This window comes from Mercenaria mercenaria, chromosome 6, assembly GCF_021730395.1.
Source record: "Mercenaria mercenaria strain notata chromosome 6, MADL_Memer_1, whole genome shotgun sequence".
Lineage (NCBI taxonomy): Eukaryota > Metazoa > Mollusca > Bivalvia > Venerida > Veneridae > Mercenaria > Mercenaria mercenaria.
The window spans coordinates 79,668,538-79,688,854 of NC_069366.1; the positions used below are offsets into that span (position 1 = coordinate 79,668,538).

The 20,317-nt window shown below is 34.2% G+C and overlaps 1 protein-coding gene across 3 annotated transcripts in view; it reads left to right on the plus strand.

The window, feature by feature from the left end:
* LOC123548429 (protein CBFA2T1-like) overlaps positions 1-20,317 on the plus strand; it is a 170,735-nt gene that overhangs the window by 29,881 nt on the left and 120,537 nt on the right. For 2 of the 3 annotated variants that reach the window (XM_045335695.2, XM_045335687.2), the window contains exon 3: positions 6,026-6,156. In XM_045335695.2, the coding sequence (XP_045191630.2) occupies positions 6,030-6,156 (127 nt within the window). In that variant the 5' untranslated portion in view covers positions 6,026-6,029. Of the gene's footprint in view, positions 1-6,023; positions 6,157-20,317 lie in introns of those variants that run through there. The other variant, XM_045335688.2, reaches the window with a different exon arrangement.

Consider the following 20,317-nt stretch of genomic DNA (forward strand, 5'->3'; position numbering starts at 1 on the left):
AAGTTCTAGGGGCCATCAAGTATATGACATCATGTAGTTCACACAAAGAAGTTTTACATGGACTAGAAAAAGCACATTTTTTGTGCTACATATTTGTAGTAGTTCCATTTCATTTGCCTCTCTTAGTATATAGGATCAAATGAAAAAGCAACAACAGTGGGACATCTGTCCATTCCACCACCTAGTTTTCCATTCCGCTTAGTTTTCCATTCCACCTAGCTTTGCGTTCTTCTGTTCCATCTAGTTTTCCGAAGTTTGAATGATGGAGTAATACTCAGTGAACCACCCCGTCAAAGGTAAAAAAAAAACTGTCTGCATGCAGCAAATAGATAATGATGAAGGACTGTAAATGTCTGTACATGAAGGCCCTTGTATGGTTACATCTGTTCCTCCATGTATTACTCATCCATTATGTTGCCTGTATATAGCAGCATGTTGCAGAAAATCACAACGATGCAACCTTTGAAAATAAAACAAAAATTTCCAACAGAAAAATCATTTAACAGTGAAATTGTTTTGTGCTTGTATAGTACATTTTGAATACTCTCATTTTAATAGTGATCTGATGCCTAGCTTGTTTGACCAGTTTACTAGTTCTTTGCATGAAATTGACGTAGTTATTATATACCAAAGGAACATAATTTCTTTATCCCCCTGTATGTCAGGAGACTTATTATTTTCTTATAATTCTATATCATTTTGCAATATTTTGAGGCTTTACAGGTTATGTGACATATAAAAAGGCAAATCTTGTCCAGTTTAATTTTCTCACTTCTTGAATAAAAATAATGAAATGCTCAACAGAGCCTTGCATTTTATTGAAGCCTGACTCCCAGGCTGCATTTTTCTGATCACTCGATGTCCGGCGTCCTTCGTTTGTCGTCTGTCAACATTTAGCTTGTGTATGCGATAGAGGCTGTATTTTTCAACTGATCTTCATGAAATTTGGTCAGAATGATTACCTTGATGAAATCTAGGTTGAATTTGAAAATGGGTCATCACGGATCAAAAACTAGATCACTAGGTCAAATCAAAGAAAAACCTTGTGTATGCGATAGAGGCTGTATTTTTCAATTAATCATGAATTTTGGTCAGAATGATTACCTTGATGAAATCTAGGCCAACTTCGAAAATGGGTCATCTCGGGTCAAAAACTAGGTCACTAGGTCAAATCAAAGAAAAACCTTGTGTTTGCGATAGAGGCTGTATTTTACAATTAATCTTCATGAGTTTTGGTCAGAATGATTACCTTGATGAAATCTATGCCGAGTTCGAAAATGGGTTATCTTGGGTCAAAAACTAGGTCACTAGGTCAAATCAAAGAAAAAACTTGTGTATTCGATAGAGGCTGTATTTTTCAATTAATATTCATGAGTACTGGTCAGAATGATAACCTTGATAAAGTCTAGGCCGAGTTTGAAAATGAGTCATCTGGGGTCAAAAACTAGGTCACTAGGTCAAATCAAAGAAAAACCTTGTGTATGCGATAGAGGCTGTATTTTTCAGTTGATCTTCATGAATATTGGTCAGAATGATTGCATTGATGAAATCTAGGCTGAATTTGAATATTGGTCATCTGGGATCAAAATCTAGGTCACTAGGTCAAATCAAAGAATATACTTATTTAAACTCAAGATTTTTTGCTTAATGATAATTGATCAGAATATTTTTTTTTCCATGAAATCATTAGGTCAAACATGTTTATACTGTTATGGTGTGTTATGGTGTGTTTCTCAGGTGAGCAACCTAGGGCCATCTTGGCCCTCTTGTTGTAAATACTGCAAACCTTTTATAAGTAAATTTTAAGCCTCTAAATCTATGTTTGGAGCCAGGGGCAACATAAAATGTCAATACAGAAACAACCTGCTGGAGTTTTTTCCACTGTTAATGAAGAAAATTTATATATGAGAAATATGACAGAACAAACGTAGGGACTGGAGCCATTCTAATTTTTTTGTATTATTTAAATTCTTTGATAAATTCAGTATGATAAGACACTCCTGTAATATCCTCTTCCTCTTCGTATGTGAATAAAATGCTTATACAACAAAACATATGTTACATTTGTTTGTGAATAAGACCCTGGCAAATACCCTTACATGTATTTGAAAAACCTGTTACATCTGTTTGCAAGACATGCCAGGCAATTAAACAGATTGTACACTTATGATGCTGACATTTCTAAAGAAAGACTTTGTCATAGGTCAACTTTTTACATGGTTTCAGGGTTATAAGGTTATAAAATGAGGTTGAAGACTAGATTCAGTATGCTGTTTTTCCATTGGTCTGTGAGTTTAAAAGAACCAATCAGATGCTGGAGTTTTTAGACTTGTGTGCAAATTCATTTTTAGCTTGTCTGAATTTTGAAATAAATCTACGAGGTATTGTCATTGCTTGATCTTTGGCGTCGGCGTTGGTTAAAATTTTTGTTTTGGTCTACCTTTTCTCAAAAATCATAAGAGCTACACCTTTGAAACTTTGCGCTCTTGTTTGTCATCATTAGATGACTAAGTAGACCAAGAACCGTCACTCTTATTTGAATTTTTTGAAAATTGTGGCCCTTTTTGTAGTTAGAAAATTTGAGTTTCTTGGTTAAAATTTTTGGTTTGGTCTACCTTTTCTCAAAAATTAAAATTATCAGAGCTACAGCTTTGAAACTTTGCACACTTGTTTATCACTATTAGATGACTCTGTAGGCCAAGAACCATATCAGAAATTTGGTCCTTTTCGTACTTAAAAAATTTGAGTTTATTGCTCTATACAATTTTTGTTTAGGTCGGCCTTTTATCAAAAACTTTATGAGCTACAGCTTTGAAACACATTGCACACATGTTTATCATCATTCGATGACTATGTAGACCAAGAACCATAATTCTGATATGCATTTTGTCAGAATTATGGCCCTTTGGTACTTAGACAATTTGATTTTCTTGGTTAAATGTTTTGCTTAGTTAGTTCTACTTTTTCACAGAAACTGTTAGAGCTACAGCTTTGAAACATTGCACACTTGTTTATCATCATTAGATGACTATGTAGCCCAAGAACCATAACTCTAACTTGCATTTTGTTAGAATTATGGCTCTTTTTGTACTTAGAAATTCTGAACTATAACACTTCTTACATACTGACCAGCACTTGCAGATGAGCGATGGCACCCGAAGGCGGTGGCCTTGTTGTAGCATAAACAGAGGTTCCACTTTTGGTTTTAAAATGACATCCTGAGGCTATTAAGAAATTGTCTGAAGTAAAGGGATCATTAAAATCGTTAACAAATCAATGCATGTCTTTATATTTGAAATGTCTTTTCTTCTCATTCTTTGACATTATCTAGTCTCCCATTTTCATGGGTTTGCCTATGCCATTCTGTCTGTCTGTCCATCTGTGTACATTTAGCTTGTCTGAACTTCTCTAAAAATCCCTGGCTGGATTTCATTGAAACTAGTATGAAACCTAATTAAGCATGTCATTTGCATGTTTCACTTGCATTGCTTATTACAGACTTATATCCCCTTAAATGTAATTTTTAGCTCGACTATTCGAAGAATAAGTAGAGCTATCCTACTCACCACGGCGTTGGCGTTGGCGTCGGTGTCACACCATGGTTAAGTCTTTCGTACCAGTCCACATTTTGACAAAGTCTTTTGAGATAAAGCTTTGAAACTTTCAGCACTTGTTTACCATCATCATGGCCAGTTATAGGCAAGAGCAGATAACTCCATCAAGGATTTTGACTGAATTATGGCCCCTTTTGACTTAGAAATCATGGTTAAGTTTTTCTTACCAGTTAATATTTTGACAAAGTCTTTTAAGATAAAGCTTTGAAACTTTCAACACTTGTTTACCATCACCATGGCCAGTTATAGGCAAGAGTACATAACTCCATCAGGGATTTTGGCTGAATTATGGCCCCTTTCGACTTAGAAATCTTGGTTAAGTTTTTCGTACCAGTTCATATTTAGACAAAGTCTTTTGAGATAAAGCTTTGAAACTTTCAACACTTGTTAACCATCACCATGTCCAGTTATAGGCAAGAGCACATAACTCCATCAAGGATTTTGGCTGAATTATGGCCCTTTTACTTAGAAATCTGGGTTAATATTTCGTACCAGTTCATATCTTTTGAGATAAAGCTTTGTAACTTTCAACACCTGTTTACCATCACCATGTCCAGTTATAGGCAAGAGTACATAACTCCATCAAGGATTTTGGCTTAATTATGGCCCCTTTTGACTTAGAAATCTTGGTTAAGTTTTTCGTACCAGTTCATATTTTTTGTAAAGTGTTTGATATATGGCTTTGAAACTTTTATCACTTGTTTAGTATAATAGTCTCTATCTGTAGGAAAGAGAACATAACTCTGTCATCTATTTTGGCTGAATTATGGCCCTTTTCGGACTTTGAAATTGGTTCTGTTTTCATACAAGTCCATGTTTTGTCAAAACTATTTGACATATGGCTTTTAAACTTTGAACACTTGTTTATCATTATGATTTCCATCTGTAGGCAAGAGTACATAACTATTTTGACTGAATTATGGCCCTTTTTGGACTTTGAAATTGGCTCATATATTGCCATTTAGTGCAAGACTTATCGAAATCAAAGTAATACAGGAACATTGTTTGTCTAATCTATTTATTTCTTTTGTCTGAATATCCGTGGAAATATTTTGACCCCATTCTTCAATAAATTCTTCGAATAGTCAAGCGCGCTGTCATCAGACAGCTCTTGTTAATAAAAATAATTCAGACTACATGTACTTCACTTATATTGCTGGTGGGATTGATTGAAACTTAATAGGAATGATCAGTTTTATTAGTTCATCTGATTTTTTGAAAAAAAATGATGAGTTATTGTCGTCACTTGATCGATGCCGGCGTCGACGTCTGCATCTGGTTTTATATTGTTTAAATAGTTGAAATGTTTGCCCTGGAATTAAACATCTATAGAGGGAGATAAATGTGACAAGCCTGCAGTAAATAAGGGAGGTAATACATTTACTAAAAGTACAGTATATTCTTAAGAAAGCTTTACACATATTTGAACCACATTGAGTCTGCTTCTTGGAGAAGCCAGTACTGCATGGTGCTTTACAAGGAAATGCAATATTGTTACAATGTACTAGCAGGTTTTCACTGTCCAAAAAGTGTGTCTCTTAATTTTTTTTGTATTAGATATGGCACCCTTTCTTAAAAATTTCAAACTTGCCCTGTTTTTCCCATAAAATTTTTAGTGATATTATTTGCTGTTTTTATTAAAAAACTTAATTTCTAAAAAAAGCTTCAATACATTTGCCTTTGGAAAATATGTTTATGATAGGTAGGTTTTGATTCCCTTTTGATCTGATGAGTTTGACTGTAGAAAAGGAATATGAATATTAGATCTGTAAGTGTTTGATACATAGTTATGTATTTAGTTTCTTTCAATTTCGTTAGTGCAGTAATCAAATAAAGAAAATATTCTCATTTGATCTACCTTCTTCAATATGAATTTCTAAAAATTATTAAAGTGTTTTACAATTTGCAGCAGGAGATGAAATGATATATTTTTTGATCTACTGGTTCCTGGCTATATGTGGTAGACTGAGCACTTTACTTTTTGTTTTTGTTGTTTTTGTGGCTGGTTCCCTGGACTAGTTTCATCTGCAGCTGCTGTGGAGCCACACAGACTCCAGCAAATACTTACAGTAAGATAGGAGACACCTGTTAAATATTTCAATCCTCTGGCTTTCCACATCTGGTTTATGTATCCCCCTGTATAGACTGACAGATCTATAATGGACAGAACCAGATAAGATACTATCTCCACTGTTTGTATATATCGGTGGAAGTTTGACACTGCACTAATTGACAGTTCCCAGACACTGAGGCAAAAGTAGCAGCAACTGAAAAAAAATAGACTGGTTATGTATTCTTGGTCTGGTTTACAGGTGAAAAATATAAATAGACTTTTGAAAGGCGCCTAATCTATCACTGAGAATCTGGTACTTATTTTGAAACTTACCACATACCCTTTCTATTCTTTTCAGCTGGATGTTGAAATGTCATCGTAGGAGTTCAACTCTTTTTGTCTTGAAACAGACAACAACAGAGCAGAGGTTGATGCTGAAATTGTTGTATGAAATGAGTAAGAAGTTGTCTACAGCCCCACATATAAAAGGTATCATTGCTGGAATAATTTAATGAATTTAAAATATGTATTGTCGATCAGTCCAATAGTACCTGCATTGATATATTATACTGCATACTTATTAAACGGCAATGGTGCACCTGACGAGGTTATTAGCATGACTATTCCTAGTACAAGGGCATTAATTGCCTGAGTGCCAATAAAGGCTTATTAGGAGTGCTTATAATCACGTCATCATTGCGGTTGTTTATTATATACCTAAACACAGTAACTATTTACTCCATTGCTTGAAACAGTTAATCATAGAAAATATTGACATCAACATGACTATTTCATAGATCAAAACACAAGAATTCTGAATTTTATAGAAAATGAAGTATAAAAGGAAGAAATATACTTAAGCATATACTTAAGTTCGTTATCTCGTGCTTAAATAGAAATTTCGTATTTGCGTGACTTAAATAAGTACTGCAGACAAATACTATTAACCAAAGTTTAATTTAGCTATAAATACATCAGTAAAGAAAAAATCAACATTAAACAACAATAGCTTAAGCAATAGCAAGATTTTAAAATAACAGACTTAACTAAGTACTTACTTAAGTTTTTTCGTGAAACTGGGGCCAGCAATTCATGAGAGTCACATAATTTATTATATGTAAATCATTCAATGCCGCCAGGATTACTTAGATTGCCTTCTTGCCTGTGTTAATCTGTCTGTCTGTCTGTCTGTCTGTCAGAGCTTACATCTAGCTACTTATTTATATATACCAGCTCCAAGACTGGATGGATTTAATTTTGTTATTCAAATGAAGAGAATGTAGCCAGTGCATTCCCTTTTTCATGTATATTGCAATTATCTTCACTAGACTGTGATATTCTATAGATGACTTGGCTAAAGTTTCTCTTACTTTGATAAATGACCACATGGATACAGTAAAATAATTTAAAGTGACGTGGCATATAACACCTTATGAAATCATATTTGCTAAGGTTTGTCTAAAATTGCTATTTCTTGGGAACTTTAGTAGATATTACAGTGTTATAACACCTTATGAAATCATATTTGCTAAGGTTTGTCTAAAATTGCTATTTCTTGGGAACTTTAGTAGATATTACAGTGTTATAACAAATAGTAATCAGAGGTGTTGGTTTTGTTTTTTCGTTCAGATATCATGTAGAAACGATGTTAGTCACTTAGTAGAAATTAATATTTCCTCAAAAACATAATCACCAAGTAACTTAGACTTTGACCGATTTAATAACTTATGGTACTAGATTGTGCAGGAGTCATTTCAGATAATAAGTGGGTACAATTGCCTATAAATGTGCATTATATCATTATGTTAGGAAAAGTACCACAGAAACCAGCTAGAAAGGAATCAATATTTTCAGATGATTTTATGATTCTTTTAGTTATCCTTGTGAATGAAATCAATACTAACATTCCTGATTCATGAAATTTTGGCTCAGCAAAAATATCTGATTTTACGACAGTGAAAGGTACGATAAACCAAGGAGAAGGTTGATATAGAACATGACGAAATAAATTATGTATAAGATAGTGTAAAAAATTATATTTCATTTTTTTTTTGTGGCAGTCATTTTCCTTCTGCAGCTGCCAACATAATAATGAATGTCACTTTTTTAGTTTTCTATTCTTCGTTGGAATGACAGGCAGATTGCGCTAAAGATGGTAACTGACGCCTTCTATGTGAACTTTTTCCCTGTGCAACTTTATGCCATTTCAATAGGCTCCCATTATGTTGGTATCAGGAAGTATGGAAGAAATAATTGGATAAATGTTTGCCCGATTTTTCTACAAGTTACGATTTTCTTTTACGCTAATCTTTCAATTTGTGAACGCAGTAATAATAATGATTGTAAACATGGCGTAAATAGTTGAAGAATAATGATCGGTAGGTATGGAAGCTGTATGTTTTGTCAGGTGGTGATGATTTGAAACACACGTGTGTGGAGATTGCGTAACCAGGTGCACACGAAGCTCACTGGCGCCATTCTCAAATCTTTTTCACACTGACTGTCTACATTTTTGTATTTCGTTGTTTCTTATTACATTAACAGTTTTATGGTATGGGTTATTTCGGTTTGTTATAATCTTATGATTTTAAATTTGAAACATTTGGTTTGTATGTAATTCATCATAAACAGGATTGAAGCGGTTTCCCAAAGAGAAAAAACATTTTTATAGCGATTTTAAATGCTGATTTTTTCAAGGTTTCTGACACCATTTTTCCCCCAAAAAATCTTAAATTCTCTACATAGTATTGAAAAGTAAGTTATATACTTTGAGAATCTTTAAAATTATCTACTTATGCTGTGTAAGTTTTTTAGTCAAAAAATGTTTACGAAACACCCAAAAGCAGATACTTTGCATGGGGAAAAGTTTTTGAATGTATTTATAAATGTGCTAATTAAAATTTTAGCACAACATCAAAGATACTTGAATTGTTGAATAACTGTCCATACCTGATCAGTTAATAGAATTACTGGAGATAATACATTAGACTTCAAGTGTGAGAAACCAGTACAGACATCAGTGAAGGTACAGGTATGAAATTGTCCGCTTTGTGGAAATGGTAGAAATTTCCACTTCATCAAATTAACATGGAAATAGTATTACAGAAAGTAGGATGGATTTCTCACATTAAAGAATTCTACCGCATGGGAAGGCTCAAATATGCAGTGCTATTAAAATGGCAAACGACTCAAAAGTTTAAGTATCTATAACCAAATGGCCACACTTAGACGTCCTTCATTTATACTGGGTCTGTAGTTTTCCATATGATAATGAATCATGTGAACAAAATTTGATGGTGTGACGCCTCATTATTTAACAAATACAAAGAATTTTGATAACCGATAAATGTCAAAAAAAAATATAAAAAAGGATTTATAGCAGTTTTGTTCCTTTTAAATCAGCAGCATTTATCAGTAAGTGGTGAAATATGTCACTTCATAATTAATAACTAAATGAAATTTTTAGTTATGCCTGCTACTGGCGCGATGATGGAAAACACATTTTTTATGATCATGTTTGCTGATATTACAAGATTTATAGTGACAGAAATACAAGTTATGAAGTAACAGTCTATTCTTCCTGTAAAAAACGTGTAAGAGTGCCAGAATTTTGGTTCCGAACCAACTTTGTATGTCATGATGTTTGGTGCTCAAGAACTTTGTTAAAGCAAGTACCAAATGCTAGATTAATTTCATCAAAGTAAAATTGTAGACAAACCTTTATTAATGAGCCAGTCAAGGGAGCAATACAGCCTGGCTGCTTTATGCAGGTGGCTGCTTAAAAGAGGTTGAAATAAGAACAAAAGGTCAATTTAGGAAGTTAACTGACTGGCTGCTTAATTAAACAGTTGACTATGCTGATGTAGAATCCTATAACTCACTGCCAGTGTAAAACTGAAATTTATGACATGTTTTTCAATGAATTATAGTAATATTAGAGTGAAATATATCTGGTATTTTCACTTTGAAAAATATCAAATATATTTATCACTGGTAAGAAACTGTAAAATGGGTAAATTTAGTCAAAACATGAAATAAACAGAAAATTAGTTTGTTTTACATGTAAGATCAAAATATCTTTCACTCATGAACTCCGTATCTTACATTTTCACTTGTGGTTTTTTCGCTCATGAAAATATTGCATTTGGTGTTCATTTGTGAACAAATATCCTCTATAAACTTAAACAGCCAACCAACAATGGTAACAAAACAACACGGGAAAGAATCAAAACTTTTTAAGCACTTCACCAGTATATAAGTAGATGTGTGAAAAGTCAATCAGAATTTTGAGTGAAACGTTAGGGCGCCATTATTTTGTTTCAGCATCTGCAGACTTCATCATTCACATGTGCTTAACTCGTTAGGAACACCTGACATGTTTAACATACCTTTCTTCTGTACATCTATTGTAACCTCATAGAAAGTACTTCTCATATAAGATTTACTGGTATTATAGTTACAGATATGTTTTAGAAAGACTGCCATTACAGTATGTGTATAACATTATATACATATCCAGTAAGTCTTTTTATAAACTGATAAGCATTTAACCATAGGCTTAACATGTTAGTGCTTTAGGAATGTGAAGTTCTAAATATGGTTGATATTGTGGAGGATCCCTATTGTTTTTTGGGTCAATAAATCAAAGATAAAGGTCACATTGACCTGGAAACTGGACTTAGTTTACAGATACTATGTTGTAAAGTGTAATGTCTATGGCTTTCAAACTTAACACAAAGACTAAGTACAACTAGAGGAAGATCACTATTTACTTTGGTGTCATTGGCTCAAAGGTCAAGGTCACATGGACACAAATTATTTTCTGGCAATTTTTTCCATTGTTTCCAGTTCCAAGTTCAACTTTTAAGTCACAAACTATATTAGCTACAGTATTCAAATTTTACAATATGACTTGGCACCACTGGAGGAGGATTCTGATTGATTTGAGGGTCAGTGAATCACTGACCGTAGTATCAGGGATACCCAAAGCTCTTTGTTCCCATACACACCTAAATAAGGGCTAAAAAATATCTTTAATCCACTTCTTCACATGAACCACAGGATGAATCTTCACCAGACTTGGTCAGTGTAGCATCATTATAAGGTCTTCTCATTAATTTCTTTAAATAGGGCCAATTGGCCCCTTTTATAGGCCACTAGAGATAAAACCATAAATACCAAAAATGTTGGATTTTGCCTCTAAGTTATGTGTCCGCGCGTTTAATTTATGTCGATAAAAAACCTCCAGTTTTGAGACCCCAACTCCAGCTGAAAAATGGCAAACCTCCAGTTTTGGGATTCGAGACTTATCACATGTATGTGGAAACTCTTGGCCCGATAAAGGGGCAAATAGAAATAAAAATAGAAATACCTTTAAAAAAATTCTTCTCATGAATAGCTTGATGGATCTTTGTCAAACTTGGTTTGTAGCATCATTATAAGATCCTCTCCAAATTTTATTCAGAAGAAGGCACTTGGCCCCCTTTTAGGGGCCACTAAAGCCAAAAATAGAAATACCTTTAAACAATTTTTTCTCATGAACCACTTGATGGATCTTCATCAAACTTGATTTGTAGCATCATTATAAGGTCCTCAATCATTTTTATACCCCCACCAAACATGTTTGAGGGGGGTATATAGGAGTCAGTTTTGTCGCGTCGCGTCCCGTCCCGTCCCGTCCCGAAATTTATTATCTCAGTTATTACCAAATGGATTTGATTCAGACTTAAAATACATGTTCCACCTTATCACCCACATCATGTGACACAAGGTGCATAACTCTTGACACCAAGTTTTCATGAATTATGTCCCCTTTTACTTAGAATTTAAGGTTAATTTTGTTGTATTTTCACAATATCTCAGTTATTACTAAATGGATTTGATTCAAACTTAAAATAGATGTTCCACCTCATCACCCACATCATGTGACGTAAGGTGCATAACTCTGACACCATTTTTAGCTCATCTGATTTTTTGAAAAAAAATGATGAGTTATTGTCATCACTTGAGCGGTTGTCGGCGTCGGCGTCGGCGTCGGCGTCTGCGTCGGCGTTGCTTGGTTAAGTTTTATGTTTAGGTCAGCTTTTCTCCTAAACTATCAAAGCTATTGCTTTGAAACTTGGAATACTTGTTCACCATCATAAGCTGACCCTGTATAGCAAGACACATAACTCCATCTTGCATTTTGCAAGATTTATGGCCCCTTTTGTACTTAGAAAATATCAGATTTCTTGGTTAAGTTTTATGTTTAGGTCAACTTTTCTCCTAAACTATCAAAGCTATTGCTTTGAAACTTGGAATACTTGTTCACCATCATAAGCAGACCCTGTACATCAAGAAACATAACTCCATCTTGCTTTTTGCAAGAATTATTGCCCCTTTTGGACTTAGAAAATCAGTTTTCTTGGTTAAATTTTATGTTTAGGTCAACTTTTATCCTAAACTATCAAAGCTATTGCTTTAAAACTTGCAACAGTTTTTCACCATCATAAGTGGACCCTGTACAGCAAGAAACATAACTCCATCCTGCTTTTTGCAAGAATGATGGCCCCTTTTGGACTTAGAAAATATCAGATTTCTTGGTTAAGTTTTATGTTTAGGTCAACTTTTTCTCTTGAACCATCAAAGCTATTGCTTTAAAACTTGCAACTGTTGTTCACCATCATAAGCTGACCCTGTAAAGCAAGCAACATAACTCCATCCTGCTTTTTGCAATAATTATTGCCCCTTTTGGACTTAGAAAAATCATTTTCTTGGTTGAATATTATGTTTAAGTCAACTTTTCTCATAAACTATCAAAGCTATTGCTTTAATACTTGCAACAGTTTTTCACCATCATAAGTGGACACTGTACATCAAGAAACATAACTCTATCCTGCTTTTTGCAAGAATGATGGCCCTTTTTAGACTTAGAAAATCATGGGTAGGACAATATTTCTATTATACAAAAAAAATCAGATGAGCGTCAGCACCCGCAAGGCGGTGCTCTTGTTTTTTATGAATTATGCCCCTTTTTACTTAGAATTTAAGGTTGATTTTGATGTATTTTCACTTTATCTCAGTTACTACTGAATGGATTTGATTCAAACTTAAAATAGATGTTCCACCTCATCACCCACATCATGTACCCACATCATGTGACACAAGGTGCATAACTCTGACACCAAGTTTTCATGAATTATGTCCCCTTTTACTTAGAATTTAAGGTTAATTTTGTTGTATTTTCACTATATCTCAGTTATTACTAAATGGATTTGATTCAAACTTAAAATAGTTGTTCCACCTCATCACCCATATGATGTGACATAAGGCGCTTAACTCTGACATAAATTTTTTATGAATTATGTCCCCTTTTACTTTAAATTTAAGGTTGATTTTGATGTATTTTCACTATATCTCAATTATTACAAAATGGATTTGATTCAAACTTAAAATACATGTTCCACCTCATCACCCACATAATGTGACACAAGGTGCATAACTCTGACACCAATTTATCATGAATAATGCCCCTTTTTCCTTAGAATTTAAGGTTAATTTTGATGTATTTTCACTGTATCTCAATTACTACTGAATGGATTTGATTCAGACTTAAAATAGATGTTCCACCTCATCACCCACATCATGTGACACAAGGTACATAACTCTGACACTATTTTTCTTGAATTGTGTCCCCTTTTACCTAGAATTTAAGGTTAATTTTGATGTAAGCCAAAGGGAAGTAACCTTTTTTTAACCTTTGTACTGAGTTTCTTCCCCTTAAATTCCAGAGGAATTAGTCTATTTTTAGAAATCCTATTTTTAGATTTTCAATATTTTAGGTATTTTTTTAACTTTTTTATTATAAGTCCTATGTAAAAAGTAAAAGCATTTTTCCGTGGTAACATGGGTCGGTAAGACACTTTTTTGTATTCACTTTTAGTGTATCTCTAATATTAGAGATTTAATATATTTACTAGTATTACTATACTAGTATTATACTAGTATTACTTATATGTGGAAGCCCAGGATGAAGTACTCCAAAGTATTATTAAGATTCCTTATGGTTGCCATTCTTCTGTGACAAGACCGTATGGTGGGGGTATGAGTCACTCCTGTGACAGTTCTAGTTGTTCAATTGTATGACATTTTACCCCTAAAAGACCCCTTTTAGAGGCTGCTAGGGCTAAAATAGAAATACCTTTAACCAATTTCTACTCATGAACTTCTTGATGGGTCTTCCTCAAACTTGGTCTGGATCATCATTATAAGGTCCTCTACCAAGTTTGTTCAAATGGGGGCACTTGCCACCTTTTAGGGACCACGATAGCTAAAAATAGAAATACCTTGAAACAACTTCTTAATATGAACCATTGGATGGATCTTCATGAAACTTGGTGTGTAGTGCTAGAGCTGAAAATAAAAATAACTTTAAATTACTTCTTCTGATATCCCGCTTCATGAATCTTCATCAAATTTGGTTTGTAGCACTACTGTAAGGTCCTCTCCATATAATTTTAAGTGGGGGGTGTTTGGCTCTTTTAGAGTTAAAAATGTTAAAAAATTAAACAAAAAATTAAATGACATCTTCTCATGAAACTCTGACTATTTGTAAAGTCCTGTTCCAAAATTGTTCAAATGGGGGCACTTGGCTCCTTTAGGGGCTACTAGAGCTAAAAATAGAAAAACCTCCTGAATCACGTGATGGATCTTCCTCAAACTTGGTCTGTTGTGGCGTTGTAAGGTCCTCTTCCAAATTTTGTTCAAATGGTTCGCTAGGTCCCCTTTAGGGTACACACAAGATCTAATAATTATAGGTTATTAGCTTTGTATCGGGAAATATGCAGAAGTTCTTCAGTGGAAGTATTGCGCGACTTTAGGAGCGCAATATTCTTCCGCTGAAGAACGAGTGCATATTTCCCGATGCAAAGATAATAACCTTTTTATTACATACGCATCTGCATGTATAAATATTATGTAAATATCATAAATATGTTCAATAGCCTGAATAGGATCGACAATACTTGACTTAATAGAAAGAAATAGTGCAACAACACATACTGAATTACGTCACGCACCTGATATGAAATTCAGGCGTCAGTGTTTGGAAAAATATTGACGTTTCCGGTACCAGTGTAACTTAACGGGGAATTAAAAACGAGTATGTAATAATAGAAAGAATAGTTAAGTAGCTTCTTATCTTGAAGTTTGTTCTAATAGTAACCAATGATCCATATCAGTAAAATATAGGAAAACCCTTGAAATAACTTTCATTTTAATGAAATTTTTAAAGGAATTTCACCAAACTGGTCAGAAGCAAGGTCAAGTGGTCAAGGTCCTCTTCAGGTGAGCAACTTAGGCCCATTTATGTTTCATGTTTGTTGTTACTGCCTGTTTAGATTGTTGATACAGTATTTTAGAAATCCATCATCCACTGTACACTCTGTACCACCTCTCCATACCTTCAAAGTATTTGTTGTATTTATGTAAAGTTTTACTGCCCTTTCCTATTTTGTTTGGACAGGGGCATATTATGCCCTGTTAGGCAGAGGTCCTTGTTGCCAAAATGTTATTTAGAAAATTGCAGAATGTTGAGTCAAATTGTATATACTCATTTGTTGCCGAACCCCCTTGCAGATGGAAGACAAAGTCGTCCAAATGGCTGTTCGGTGTATATGCGTTAGTTAGTACGTTATTGCGGGCGTCCGGATTTTTTTTTGTCCAGACGGTGACTACGACATGCATGGAGCAATCTTGTTCATATTTGGCATGAATATTTACCTCAGTGAGACCAAGTGTCAGGTTCAAATCCCAGGTTCCTAGCTCAAAGGTCAAGGTGACACTTTAAGGGGTCAAAGGTCATTTCAGATCTTGTCCGGGCCATAACTTTGACATGCAATTAGAGCAATCTTGTTTATATTTGGCATGAATGTTTTCCTTAATAAGATGGAGTGTCATGCACAAACCCCAGGTTCATGTCTCAAAGGTCAAAGTCACACTTAAAGGGTCAAAGGTCATTTTAAAGCTTGTCTGGGCCATTACTTTGACATGCATGGAGCAATCTTGCTTATATTTGACATGAATGTTTACTTCAATGAGTCAGAGTGACATGTGCAAACCACAGGTTCCTATCTCTAAGGTCACACTTAAGGGGCCAAAGGTCTTTTTAGAGCTTGTCCAGGCCATAACGTTGGTGTACTTGTTTAAATCTTTTAAACTATATTGCTTTTACAAGTACAGCTGAATGTGTCTGTCATGCCATAATTTAGGTTATTGAGATTATTCTGCAGACTGTGGTGATATATTCAGATGGGTACAAGTTGAAATATTTCCTGTATTCAAAGGACAGTGTTACATAATCGTTTTATTCTGCACTTACTTATCTTGGTAAAAAAAAGAAAGCAATCAGATAGACACTTTCATCTTTCTAATGTCTATACAAAAACATTACATCAGGCATTTATTGCTCTTCTCAGGTGATGTTCATTGGGGTACATTTATCGGTCAACAGCTTTTATTATTTCACTAACATTCAAAAAAGAATCAAAATTATTGCACCATTCAGTATCCAATATGGACATTACAATGGACGGCCATGTTATAAAAATATGAAATACTGCGTAGAAAAAAAAATGAGTATAGAATGAAAAAAAAGAAGTCACATTCTCTCCGTTATCTTCCCGGCATTGTTGAATTGCACTGCGCAATATTTCATTACAGTAAATTTTGATCTGTATACAGGTGCAGAATACAGGCTTTATTATGCTTGTATATTTTCTTATATAATTATAAAAGATATTTTCACCTGTGGTGTCAATAACTGCATAATTTATACCAATGGTATTAGAACCATACGTTTTTCAAGGCTTAAACCATTGTATTGAAATAATGTTTTATTCTATTTCATTTGTTCGTTGCAGTTGCACAGCTGTGCCGAAAATAATGATTACACTGTACTGTTGAATAAATTTCTTCACCAATTATACTTGTTTCTGCTACCTGAAATATATGAATTGTTAGCTAACCTGAAGTGAAGGTAGTAAAAGTGGATTGTGTGGTGTCTATTTTCTGTCAGTCATCATCCCTCACCCACAAAACAACTTCTTCTCAAGAACTGTTTGATGAATCTTCATCAAATTTGGTCTGTAAATCATTGTAAGGTCATCTCCAAAATTTGTTCCAATGTGGATGCTTTGCTCCATTTAAGGGCCACTAGAGCTGAAAATAGAAGAACCTTTAATTACATCTTCTCATGAACCACTTAATAAATATTTATCAAAATTGGTCTATAGCATCATTTTTTTTTTCAAGTGGAAGTGGGGAGCGGGGCTTGGCTCCATTTAGAGGCCATTTAGATTATATAGAGCTAATTAAAAAAAAGATAATCTCCCCATGAACCACTTGAATCTTCATCAAACTTGTAGCATCATTATAAGGACATCTCATAAGAGCCACAAGAGCTTAAGATAGAAAAACCTTTATACAACTTCTTTTCATGAATGGCTTAATGCAACTTCACCAAACCTGGTCTGTTGCATCATTATAAGGTCCTTCTAAGATTTGTTTGAATGAGAGTACTTGTCCCCTTTTATGGGCTGCTAGGGTAAAAAATTTATGAGAAAAATCTTAAAACAACCTTTTCTCATGAACCATTTCATGGATCTTCATCAAACTTGAACAATAGCATCATAGTAAAATCTCCCATTTTGTTTTTCAAATGGGAGCACTTGGCCCATTTAGGGGCCACTACAGCTATAAATAGAAAAAAAAACAACACTGTATTGACTTCTTCTCATGAACCACTTGCTAGATTCATCAAACTTGATCTATAAAATCACTATAAGGTTCTCTCTCAAATTTGTTCAACTGGGGGCACTTATTCCCTTTTAGGGCTAAAAGAGCTAAAAATAGAAGCAACTTTTAAACAACTTCTTTTCATGAACTCTTTTATTGATCTCCATCAAACTTTGTTTGTAGCAACATTGCAAGATCCTCTGCAGGATAATAATATATTCAAATTGGGACACTTGGTGTCTCTTAGGGGCTGTTACAGCTAAATAGGAAAATAATTAAGTGAATTCTTCTCATGAAGAGCTTGATGAATCTTTATCAAACTTGGTCTGTAGCATTCTTATAAAATCATCTGTTAAATTTCTTCAAACGTTGGCACTTGACCACATTAAGGGATCACTTTAGCTAAAATATCTTTGAATGACTTTGGAGCATTCCCTTTAAACAACTGACTTAAATTATGCACTTATTGAATGCCTTGCTGGTTAATAGTCAGAAATATTGCCTGAGATCAGGAGAACCAAGGAATAATAGTTTTGACTATCAACTGGCAAGCCATTCAGTTAGTGTTTTATTACATGATATCAGAAACAATTTTTTTTTACAATTTTTTCTCCAAGAGGTAGTGTTAATATATGTTGACTTGTGAATGGCACAAACGGTGAACATTAAATTTATGTATGGAGTCAATATGAACAAGTCCTAGATATACATACTATTTAAAGGCCAATATAATTATACTGTTTTAAAGTAATAATAGCAATGACAAGTTAATATGTTTATCAAATGTTAAGTGTACAAAAATTGGTATTTCCTCTAGAATCTGTCTATACACCATAATGGCCAGCAAGGCAAATATTGAAGCATGATTATACTATGTATTTTATGTGTGCTTTTAGCATGTTTAACTTGTATTAGAATGCTAGATAAATTGTCGTCTGCTGGAAATGTCGTCTGCTAAAATTGTAAAGTTCATTCAATTTGCTCCAAAATTGGAAGAAATATTGTCAGTGTAGCAAACAGCTTGGAACCTAATCGGCGTCTGATCTGGTTCCAAGCTGTTTGCAAAGGCCGTTAAATTCGCCTGCAGCAGGCTAAGGGTTAACTTGTATTAGAATCATGAAACAGTCACCATAGCCAAATATTTCTCTTTCCCCATGTAACTAGGAAGTCCCACTCCTTTATTAAATTATGACAGAAAAACATTCGTTATTAAATCATATTATTATGTAACCATTTTTTTTTACAGGAGAATAAAAAGCCATTTTCATTCCAGCACTAGTGGTTAAGAATTTCCTATCAAGACAGATATCCAAAACTTCTGCACTCGCATATTTCTACATCTGTTTTCGCTGTCTTTAGCCATTTGCTAAATAGTTACATCGCTACTCCTATCAAAATACTAACATGTGTTTTCCATTCACCAAGTACCTCCCCATCGCTGTATGATTTCTGCAGATCCACATTTGTTTCTTCAATCGACGATGGCGCCAGTCAGTCTTCCTAAAATCTGCAATATCGCTTCCGTGACCTGAGAACGCCTGTATATGTTGTGATACATTTCATTTGAATCTTGCTGATTGCAATACAACACATTTAATTGGTAAAACACTCCGCACCAGATGGGAAATATTGTACAAACATGTGTCTATTGAGAGTCTGGTATGTTGTTGAGCCTGTAACGAATTCTACCGCTTCTGGTTGTTTTTTTCCTTACGAAATAAAAAGTTTTGTGATTCTGGCAATGGCATAATGAGTAATTAGTGTTGATTAAACCTGCTTTTACATGCACAGAGTATGAAACGATCAGTCGTACCAGATCAGTTGGTTTGATGACTGTATTTGTTAATTACATCTGTTGTACTCATTTCATGAAAATTTCTTAGATTTTTATTGGTCGGTATGCTGCTGTTAAAAATAGAAAATGTGCGTCTGCTTTCAGAAACCAGAAGACGTACAACACTATTGCAGATTGCCACTTTAATTCATTATAAGGGCGGACATGCACGTTTTTTCTGAGATATTTTCTTGATTATGGAGTTTGATGTTTTTAAGATTGCTGTTGAGATTATTGGTAAGACTGATCAGACATTGAGGTAATAAAACTTGAGTTTAAAGACCAGTCTACAACTGCTGCCTAAATGCTATTGGTCAGTTTCAAGACTGAACTCAAAATAAACCTATCAAATGCAAGAGTTTTTGGACTGGCATCTAATCTTTGTTATAACACAGTCACTATTATAATGTCACACAATGATGTCACCGTTTGTCCCAAACATGGCTGCCTGGGTATGTGATTAAGCTTGATGTGTTTAATAGCTATATAGCCATATGGAAAACTTTGAAAATTTTGTCCTCTTCAAAGAAATTGCGCAGAAATGTTTCTTTGATTATTCAGTCAAGTTGTCCAGTTCACAGGATTTATAAGAAAACCCCCAAAAACATGTTTTTTGTTTTTTTTTTGTTTTTTTGTTTATATTTCCAAATGATTTCACACAATAGTTCCTTGTTTGACCCTCTACCAAATGTTAAGTCCATGTAGATTATTTTTAAGAAATACATGGTTGCCACATGGTACCTGACTCAGGTGAGTGATCTAAGGCCATCCTGGTCCTCATGTTCAGGAAATGTTTCTGCAAAACACACACCCAACTTTGTTGATACTTAACTTGGCACTGTGCAACACAGAGGAATTGACATTTCAATTATCCCAGCAGGCTTTTACAATATTACTTGGGAGAAAAGAGCATTTAAAATATTTGTTTTAACTATGACCATATGCTTGTAATACAAAGGCAGATTTGACTGATTAATTACAAATGTTAAAGATATGTGTTGAGATTTTTGTAAATATCAGGCTTAAGCCTTAATTATGCCTCCA